Source organism: Peromyscus leucopus, chromosome 1 (genome assembly GCF_004664715.2).
Source record: "Peromyscus leucopus breed LL Stock chromosome 1, UCI_PerLeu_2.1, whole genome shotgun sequence".
Classification (NCBI taxonomy): Eukaryota; Metazoa; Chordata; class Mammalia; order Rodentia; family Cricetidae; genus Peromyscus; species Peromyscus leucopus.
In genome coordinates this window covers 178,779,532-178,790,825 of record NC_051063.1, presented here as the reverse complement: position 1 = coordinate 178,790,825, position 11,294 = coordinate 178,779,532, and the positions used below count along the sequence as shown (strand labels likewise).

Below are 11,294 nucleotides of genomic sequence, written 5' to 3'. Positions count from 1 at the left end.
GCCTAGAGATGCCTGAATTGTCTCTGTTGGACCACTACAAAAGCCACACTGGTGTACCAGAAAGTTTGTGTCACTCTACAGTGTTCCTATCACATGCAAAGGAACACATCCTATGTAACTTGGGACATTTGTCTCTCACAAGTTTCTCAATCAAATTGAGGATGCCTTAGATTGAAATTCTTGTCACCAGGTCACTTAATTTTCTCTGTCCCTTGATTTCTCAATTCTCACATGTACTTGAAACCTTCCTTGAGTTTCCTTGCCACAGCACGAGACTTACTTTCTCTGTCTCTTTCTTACTCTTTCATGAGCTTAATGATATTGCAACCTTTTCTCTGGTTATAATTTAAATGAGATTACAACTAGGAGTTTGCATGAATCTCAGAAGAGACTTTGAACTTTGGACCTTTAAACATTGTGGAGGCTGTCAGAGACTATGGGAACTTTTGTAGTTGGACTAACTGTATTTTGTATTATGTTATGGCTACAAGAATATGGGTGCAAGGGAGTGGCATATGGTGGTTTGAATAGGTATGGCACACATAGACTCTTGTGACCAAATGCCTGTCCTATATAGAGTGGAGCTATTAGGAATTGTGGCCTTATTGGAGTAGGTGTAGTCTTGTAGGATGAGATGTTTCATTGTGGGTGTAGGCATTGAGTTCTTATATGCTTAAGCTATGCCCCATGTGGGATTATGCTCATTATCTGTTGCCTGTAGATCAAGAAGAAGAACTCTCAGCTCCTTTTTCAGTTCCATATCTGCCTGTACACTTGCATGTTTCCTGCCATGAAGATAATGGACTAAACCTCTGAAACTGAAAATGTGTTCTTTTAAAAGAGTTACTGTGGGCATGTTGTCTCAACAGCTATAGAAACTGTAACTAAGACGTAGGGTCTAAGGAAGTAATTTCAAGTATGTAAAAGTAAGTTGTAAAGGTCAGAGGATGTGAATGCTTAAGTTGTGAGGGTCTAAGGAAATGATTTAAGAAGTGCAAAGGGCATGGAAAAATGTAAAATGTTTCATATTTCTTTCTTTTGTCCATGCTATTATTATACTAAAAATTTGAAGGTTCAGAGTTTTAACATTAATCAGTGGAGTTCTGATAAGCTATTAATCTAGCCATGTTAAAACACTACTATTATCATAATCACGAGCCCAGAAATTTGAAATTCCTTTGTTTTTTTCCCCTAGGGATAGACTTAAAAAATGCTTCACATTGTGCTGAAAACATCTTGTTCTAAACTTTATATATCTATCCTCTGGACAGAGGAAAAATGTTCATGGTTTTAACCCATAACCATGGGTTTTGATATGACTCTAAGGGATGAGTCTACTATAAACGTTTAAAGACACCTGTGAAGTACTATTTAATTTAAACCTATCACTCAGGAGACAGAGATCTGTCTGAGTCTCTGTGAGTTCAAGGCTACACTGGGAACAGAGTCAGATGTGGTGGAACACACCTTTAATACCAACACTTGAGATCTCATGTCTTTCCTTGGGAAGCATACATACAAGCCTTTATTCCCAGGAAGTAAGATGCCAGGGCAGAAAAGGGTATACAAGGCCTGAATAAAGAAGTCTGTCTTGAGGCTGAGGATTCTGCAGAGGTAAGAATGTAACTGGCTTGTTTTGTTTCTCTGATCTTTCAACTTTTATATCAATATTTGGCACTGGGATTTTTTTATTAATAAGACCATTTAGCAATTTGTGTCCCACACCTGTTAACTGATTCTTCAACAGTGAAAATTTCAGTACAGATTATAAGCAGTAGCAATGCTAATATATCCAAAATTTTCATCTCATTGTGTAAACTTAAGATATCAAATTTCTTAATTGGTTAATTAAGTTTCAAGGATTTATGTCTTGGATCCATCTGTCATAACTTCTGTTTTAGATAAGTACTCCTGTCAATCTCACCAGCTTAAGCTTCCCTACTTACCTACTGTCAAATCCTAAATTTGGGATCTATCTATCTATCTATCTATCTATCTATCTATCTATCTATCTATCTCTTCATCTAGCTACCTTCCTCTGCTACCCTTAGTCTTCAGACTACTTCCACACCCCAACTACCCATAGATCTGGAAGTTTGAAGTGTAAACCCAAGAAAAAGTTTTTCCACTATGCTCTTTACCTTTATCTTCTTTCTCTAGTCTATATCTGTCCCATTAGATTTCTAATAATTTAAAATACACAAACTGCTCCAAATTAAAATAAGCTACCCCTAAACTTGCTATAAACCATGTAAACTTGATGTTTCTGAAGGAATTCCAAACTAGCCTAAGCCTCTGACTTTAACCAGAATTTTTAGACTGCTCTAAAGCTCTCAGAACTTTCCTTGGCCAAGGTTTTCCCTCAGAACCTGGGAAGCAATCAAAACATATGTCTCCAAGCCTTAACTTCTCTCCTTCCTCCCAACCTTTGATTAGCACTTCATACTTGCCAGGTCATGAAAATACCATTACAGAACAGATTACATAGTTCTTTATCATCAACAAAAAGTCTGGTATGACAGGGCCAAAAGAAACTCAGGACAAATGGCTAAATAGGTGCCTACTAGAGTACCAAAGTACATGTTTGCCTCCATTTTCTCACAGCAAATACCTGTTACAGAGTTCACACAAGTATCCAGTATCCTGACTCCTCTCTGCTCATCTCACCCCAGTTCCTATCCTAAACATTTCCAGATCATAGACTTTTATTCCCCAGTTTCTGATTTGTATATAACCCTGCCAATTTGACCACAACCCCCTTGGCTTTTCTGGTCTTCTTGGCCAATTTCTCTCAGCTCCTTCTATTTTGGTCCTGCCTTCTTGCTCCCCACTTAGTAGCCTGGCCTATTCTGCTGGCCATGTTCTGTCTACTACTTTTTCTCTCTGCTCTGGACTCTTCTAGATGCCTCTGGCTGTATTCTCCATCCTATCTACCAGAAATACCTTTCCTGTAGTCATAAAAAGGAAAGACAATATTTCATTACTTGTTTTTCTGAACATCCATATTTAAATATAAGTGTGTCTATAGGACACAGAAGCAGAAAGATGCTGTGTGGGAGGAGAAAGTACTATCATAAGTGAACATATGGCACTTGGCAGTAGAGGAGTAATATTGAGAAAATGACAATGATGTGCATGTATGAACCAAAGTTTCCTAATGAAACCCATTATTGTATACACCCAGTAAAAATAACCCAAAAAAGAAGAAAAAACTGAAACTCAAATATACAATTGTGAGCAGAAATGTAAGTTTATAAAGATCTACCATAGACTACTTAAATTAGGTTTGAATGTCTCTATAAATGCAATTTATTATTTTTTGCCCAAATGACACAGACTGAAAATTATCTACAAACTTCTGTAGTGTGTTTTGTATTTCATATATTATAAGGGTTGTTTTAAGCTGGAATTCTGTGAAGCAAACTGGCAATGTATAGTAAACCAGTCATAATAGGAACACATATTTGATGACTCAAGTCTACAAGATTCTGGGCTGGAGAGATGATTCATAGTTTAAGAGCACTGTACTACCTCATAGAAGACCTGAATTTAATTCCTAGGACACAAAGAAAGGAGCTTACAGCACACATAATGGCAATTCTATGGGAAACAATGCATTCTTCCCATCCCTAAAGGTACTACGCACAGAAATGTATGTGCACACCCACATGCACAATGCACACACACAAATGCACACGCATGTGTGCACACACAAACACACACACATTCGCATAAAACAACCACCACTATTCCACTACTACTACCCCTATAAATACTGCTATTTTTACTACTAATACATTTTAGAAAAAAAACCCTACACAATTCAATAATAGGATGTATTCTATGACCATACCCACTCTGTCACATGTACAAGGACAGAAAAATAAACACCAGTGTCCATGTAAGATTTTAAAGTTTTAAGAATTTATTTCCATGGAAACAGTCCTGGAGGAAAACCAGCCATTTTCTCCTGGAATACTTTATCAAAGTTTTCAGCTTGAGCTACTGTAAAGTGATTCTTCCAGTCCCCAGCCACACCTAGAAAATGTGAAGCAGACACAGAGATGGGTTAATGATGATTGTAAATCTGCTCTCATTCCTTATTTCACATGATTTTACCACCTGCTCAAGTAGGACCACACAGTCAATAAAGTAGAACTAACAGTTACTCTATGGAGAACATTTCTTAACGTTTTGAAAACTATGCAAACAGACTTGTATCTCTGCGTAAGTAATGTCAACCATCTCTTATACCAACATATCAACTCCACAATCTAACAGCATGGACAATGGATCTATATTTTTAATGTCCAGATTATTTCTCCTTCTCACTAGACATCCTTCAATCATACTATCAAGTCCAACAGAGTTTCATACCTCAATTACCCAAACACACTTCAATCGTTCTTTCTTCCTTTTAGGGTTTACTTATAACTGTTCTGAAAACCATGCCACAACTTTTAAAACACTTTTTAAAATTAATTCTTATTATGTGTCTGTAGCTGCATATGAATGCCCATGCCTGCAGAGGTTGAAGGTATCAGATACCATGGAGCTGGATATACACACAATGGTAAGCTCCATATCAGTCATCTTGCTATTTCCAACAGATACAAGAGACACAAAATACTGCCTGCTGAGAGCATCCCAGGATATCTGTTTTCAGTCAGTATGGAGTTTGCTAATGCATGAAGATTATTTCATTCCCAGTATTTTTTTTTTACCATACCTTGGTTCTCATAACCACATTCTAGGAGGTCTTTAGGCTTGGACTTAAATATCTCCAATAGTCCAAATTCTCACATTGTATTATGTGTTCCTTATCCATGAAGTGCTGATGTGTTCCACACAGTCACTTCTTGTTCGTCTGTTTCCTTATTTGTGTGATGGTGAACATCTCTTGCTATCTTCTTTCCATGTAGATTTTTACAGGCCCTATCCTTTCTGTATTTTATTTCATAGCTGTGATACTTTGATGAATTTTCTCTTTTTAAACATGCTTGAAATATGCATCTAATATGTTTGAAGAGTAAAATATTTCTTAAATTATCAAAGACTTCATTTATCAAAGTGTATCAGACATACAAAAACATTCTCAATATGGAATTATTGAAAGGATTAGTGAATGAGTAAGGAAGATTACAGCCTTCTTGTCATTTTGCTGATGAAGAAAAATTAGTCCAGGAGATCTTACCAGCAGTATAGTGATGCATGTAGATTTGAAGCCAAAAAGATTGACAACAGAAGTCATGTTATTTCCTTACTAAAATACAATCTTTGTGTATCACATAAGTTAACTTTAAATGCCCAGTGGTACACATTAAAAGAAATAAATTTTTTGATACATAATAGTGAAATATACCATTACTTGCGATATCTATAAGAGTGTCATCTATTAGTACTGGCATCTATCAATGCCCATTGCTACTTTCAACTTCATTATAATACTCATTATTGGAACAAGTTGTGTTATTGTATCCCACAGCAATCTTGATCCTCATAAGCCAGACTGGATGCTGAGCTACCAGAATCTCAGAAAATTCAATATGTCTGCCAAATGGAATGAATCAGTCCAGATGAGAGAATACTGTTTGTGGAGGTGTACACATGAAGTTCTCAGTCCAAACATCTCAAAATCTTGTGTACCCTTCATGCAAGTATTTTTCTTCAGTGCTTCTTTCTAAAAACCTCATCAAACTCTGATGTGTACATACATGGTCAGTAAAACCTTAATGCATAGTGGCTTAACTCCTGTTGGAAAGGAACTTCCTCTTAGTTTCAGAGGCTGCAGGTCTCATAAAATGTTTTTGTTCATACCCTCCTGGATTTTTTGGCCTACACATATTGGGCTTCTCCATAGGTTTTCTCCCCTCTGTGTCTCTTAATACCTTCTTTGTTACACCAGAGAAAATGATTACTAGCTCAATTATTCTGTCTAATAAATATCTACTGTGAACTAATGAGGGTTAAAACCTTAGATGTTGTACTTTCATTTTCATTGAATTCTAGGAACTCTTTAATTTCCGTCTTTATTTCTTCCTTGACCCATTGATGTTTCAGGTGGGCATTATTCAGTTTCCATGAGTTTGTGGGTTTTCTATAATTTTTGTTGTTATTGAGTTCTAACTTTAAGGCATGGTGGTCTGATAAGATACAGGAGGTTATTCCAATTTTTTTTGTATCTGTTGAGATCTGTTTTGTGTCCAAGCATGTGGTCAATTTTTGAGAAGGTTCCATGGGGTGCTGAGAAGAAGGTATATTCTTTTGTGTTAGGATGGAATATTCTGTAGATATCTATTAGGTCCATTTGAGTCATAACATCTGTTAGGTCCTTTATTTCTTTGTTAAGTTTCAGTCTGGTAGATCTATCTTTTGGTGAGAGTGGTGTGTTAAAATCTCCCACTACTAATGTGTGGGGTTTGATGTGCGTTTTAAACTTTAGTAGTGTTTCTTTTATGAATGTGGGTGCTTTTGTATTTGGAGCATAAATGTTTAGAATTGAGACTTCATCTTGGTGGATTTTTCCCGTGATGAATATGTAATGTCCAAATGTGGTACATATACACAATGGAGTACTACTCAGCAGAGAAAAACAATGAAAGCATGAAATTTGCAGGCAAATGGATGGAACTAGAAAAAATCATCCTGAGTGAGGTAACCCAAACCCAGAAAGACAGTTATGGTATGTACTCACTCATTGGTGGATTCTAGATATAAAATGAACAATCAGACCACAACTCATAGAACCATAGAGGCTATATATATAGCATGGAGGTCCCTAGGACGACTGTGGCATATAATAAATTTCAGTTTTACTCAATTATTGAAAAAAATAGCCAAATGAATGGAAACACATGAACTATGAACCAAAGGCTGAGGGGCTCCCAGCTGGATCAGGCCCTCTGAATAGGTGAGACAGTTGATTGGCTTGATCAGTTTGGGAGGCAACTAGGCAGTGGGACCAAGTCCTGTGCTCATTGCATGAGTTGTCTGTTTGAAACCTGGAGCTTATGCAGGGACACTTGGCTTAGTCTGAGAAGAAGGGACTGGACCTCCCTGGACTGAGTCTACCAAGTTGATCATAATCCTCGGGGGAGGACGTGTCCTGGAGGAGGTGGGAATGGAGGGTGGGCTGGGGTAAGGGGAGGGCGTGGGAGGGGGGAGAATAGGGGAACCCATGGCTGATATGTAGAACTGAATGGTATTGTAAAATAAAAAAATATATATCACACAAAAAAACCTTAGATGTTTGTCAGAAGACATTTCCTCCCATGTGTCTTGATTGTGACAATGTCTTTATAAAATGTATGTCAAGTAAACAGAACATCTCTATGATCTGTATTTACTGAAATATTTAAATATTGAATCATAATGACCAAAATTATTTGTGGAAATTTTTTCATTGGAGCTTTAAACTAAATTAATCCCATCTAGCCAGGTAAGTGAGTCTCCTATGTAAAGAGCAGCTCTTCAGAGTATCTCTCTAGAGGCAAGGAAATGTATCTCTCTGGTATCCTGAGAAAAGCAACTAAAGGACAACAAAAATAAGTTGAGAGAATTCCTCTTGGTCAAAGCTAGTATAACATTTAACAAAACTTTTCATGCATTATGTTTTAAGGATTAGTTATCTAATGGTAAGTAATGAAACAAATTTTAGAATTAACCTTTGATCTGCTCATAATTTCCATATTTAAAAAGGAATCAATTGAATGCAGGAATTAAGAAGATCAACATTTTCCTCATTCACCTTATTCTTTCCAAAATGTTTCCCAAAATATGCATCTCAGCAACTTCTATACTGAAGTCATGAATCAGGGTGAGGGGTGTAATGAAGTTTGTCTCCCCCTTCATTGACCTGGTTTCCTGTGGGATTCATGGCTTATAGTGAGTTTAATACAAGGAAAACAATTCCTCAGAATAAAATTTATCTTCAAATGCAAAAGAAATGGGTGTCTTATATGATCACTATGATAATTAAAGCACATATGATTTTAGAGCCATATTCAGTTTTTTGAAATAACTAATATATATTTTTCCTCCTAAAAATATAATACATGAAAATACTATGTTTTAGAAGAGACTAAACTAAAATCCCAATATGGTCTCATTTTGGAAAAACATAGCTGGAAAAGAGGAAATTACAGTTTTCCTCAAGCAATTTTGTTCCAAATTCTATTTCATCTGCTCCAGTGTGTCTCAGATAAAAGTTTTGTTAGTTTCAGTAGCCTTTCACTATTAAAAAAGCCACCTTTTTGTTTTGGCGTTTCATTGAAGCTATTTTTATACACATACTCTTTTATGTCTGCAGAATTATTATTCATTACAGGAAAACCAATATTGGGCTATTTCTTTTCTTACTTGAGTATTTCAGTTCTTGTACAGAGAACTCTCTCCATACAGTCTGGAGTACAGGAGTCTGAGGTTATGGGTTAATGGCAGTGGACCCTCCCATAGGCATCAGTCCTTAGTGTATAGATTATCATTTTCTTGAGTTGACATTTTTGTGTGCCCACATCTGAGTATAATTTCCTCTTCTTAGGATACCAGGAGTACTAAATTAAATGTAATACACTAATGACTTTAACTTACTTATCTCTCTATATATTCCTGATGTCCTTAGGGTCTTATGACCTTATCCTCACATGTAGGTTGGAGGTTGACTGAAGATTAAGAATGAAGCATGTAAGTAATTGGAAGAGGAAAATTAAATGCATAACTCTCCACTTCCTGCATTTATAGCCAAGTTTTTAGTCGTCCCCAAATACCTCCCATCTAACTCATTCCTTCATCAACCCTGAGTCCCACCTCATCAATTCTTTACTAATTTTTGTGTGGTGTATTTTGCCAGTCACTCCTCAACTGCACAGCTATGAAACCATAATTTGGTCATAGCATAGAGAGGGGGCACAGACATAGAGAAGATGGGTATTCCCATTCCAAGGGAGACAATTCAGAAAAAAAGACAGCAACTATGATCATGAATCAGTCCAAATTTAGCTTGGCAAATGCCATCATATTTTAACACTGGAGGATAATTCACTTAGTCCGTATAAATTCTACTCTTAGGCTGTAGTGGATCAGCAATCTTGATCTGTTGGACATCTTTTCCAGCAGTGAATGGAAGTGTATTTTGTTGTTATCATCCAATATATATCTTTGGTTCTTTCCATTAAATATTTTCTTTAGAGTTTAGGACTACGATACAGAGAGCCTAACAAAGACTCGCAAAAACATGTCTCTCATTTTCCATTGAGGATATTGGACACAACCCTCTAACATCCTAAGATCATCTCCCTAAAAAAAAATCAATCTTTTCAGTTTCTGAAGTCCATGTCATCACCACAGAAGGATTCCTCTGGAAGGTCTCTGAGAAACTATGAAAGATTAGCAATGACTGTTGACACATTCACACCCATTTCTTAGAGAGTCATTGGAACAAAAAACCCTCTACATATTCTGACATATTTTGGGACTAAAGAGTTTCTTCACCTTTTCTTGTGAGGACCAAACCTTTAGTAATCACAACTTCTCGGACAAGACTATAATTAGACATTTTGTTTTCTTTCATGGCTTGGAAGGAGCTGTACTTGAGTACCAGATCTAGCTCATCTGGCTCCAATTTCTTTCCTAGGAAGTCACAGATCTTCTCTATGGTTCCCCTTGTATTCTAAAAGAAGAATCAAAACAAAAATGAGGGTAATAATTAGAGAACTGTAAGAGAGCAGATGCAGAGAAGGTGACTACAGATGGAAGATGGAAAAAGAAACATGAAGAATGAAATGGCACCATGAAATGAGAAAGTATTCAATGGGGTTTAGGAAAGAAACAGGCTTTGTAAAGAGGGCAAGAGTCACATACAACATTTGTATATTTAGTCGTCTTGCAATGTGACTGATCTCTGGCCCCTAAAATACATAAGCTGTGATTTTTTTATGGGGCAGTTGACATTAGATGAGTCTCATATAACTTAGAATGTCCTCAAATTTACTTTGTATTGAATGAAGACCATCAACTTCTGATCATCTTGTCTCTAAATGTCTATTGCTATATTCACAGGTGTATGCCAACCTACCGACTAAATACAATGGGATGTGTGTCTTCAGACAGTATGCTATGGAGGGAGTCCTATCTGGTCTGATGAAAATTGCTGTGGAGACCAGACTGATCTCAAACACAAAGAGTCTTTTCCCCTTAAGTGAAAGCATTAAAGGTGTGCACCACCATACCCAACCTGTGCTTAGAAGTTTAAAGATACTTATAGAAATACTTCTAGAGAGCAGTCAAGGTGAATGAAGGCAATATGCACAAATAATTTGATGGAGGTTCATGTTTATGCCAAATGATAGTTTTTCCTATGGGTAACTGAGAATAACACAGATTTCAAACACTCATAAAAATGTTCTCAATAATTTTTACTTGGGACTACTGCTAATATTTTATTTTGTTTAGAATTGTGATTTCATGCTATTACTTAGATGGGCATCAAATTCACATTCTTTTTACCTCAGACCCCTGGACTGGCATTATAACTGTGCACTGCCACAACTGAATCAATTCTAGGAGTTGGTCATAAGAATGCAAAATTTTGGAATAAGGAAGACTTTGCTTGGAATCCAAGTGCTACACATGGGCTCATAAAGGAATTTTTGGCTCTAAACTTTAATTACATATTTTATCACAGATTCTGTTAATATTTAATGTGAAAGTAAACAACCATGGCAATAACTGAAAATAGTGCATTGAATAGTTGGAAAGGAGACTTATGGGAAAATGAATAAGCATGCAGCATAGGTGGGTAATGAAGTTTCCAGGAAAAATTGAATTTTACAATAAATATTCAAATATTTCTCAAAAGATAAAGTATGTGATGGATGGCTTTGCTTTTTACATGGAAAATTTCTACCCCTGGAAGATAAAATCAAGAGAGCAAATTATTTTGGAATGATTCAATATTTCTGTTTTTGTTTATCCTTAATATATTTCAAATACTATAAAGAATTCAGGAAATAATCAAATAGAGGACTACAATCAATATAATAGAAACAGAGAGAACAATGCAAACAATCAATGAAACTTCAAGTTGGTTCTTTGAGGAAAAACAACAAGGAAGACAAACATTTATCCAAATTTACTAAAAGGCTGGGAGAGAATATCCAAATTAACAAAATCAGAAATGGAAAGAGAGACATAACAAGTGACACCTAGGATATTAGGAAAATCATTGGGTCATACTTCAAAAATGTATACACTGCAAACTTGGAAAATCTAAAAGAAGTGAACAACATTTGTGTTAG

General features: G+C 36.2%; 1 protein-coding gene across 1 annotated transcript in view; it reads right to left on the bottom strand.

The window, feature by feature from the left end:
* Positions 1–3,900: 3,900 nt before the first annotated feature.
* Positions 3,901–11,294, bottom strand: part of LOC114703904 (probable alcohol sulfotransferase) — a 42,671-nt gene continuing 35,277 nt past the window's right edge. The window contains exons 5-6 of the mRNA XM_028884924.2: positions 9,490–9,667; positions 3,901–4,038 (exon numbers count right to left, since the gene is read on the bottom strand). Of these exons, the coding sequence (XP_028740757.1) occupies positions 3,926–4,038; positions 9,490–9,667 (291 nt within the window). The 3' untranslated portion in view covers positions 3,901–3,925. The remainder of the gene's footprint in view (positions 4,039–9,489; positions 9,668–11,294) is intronic.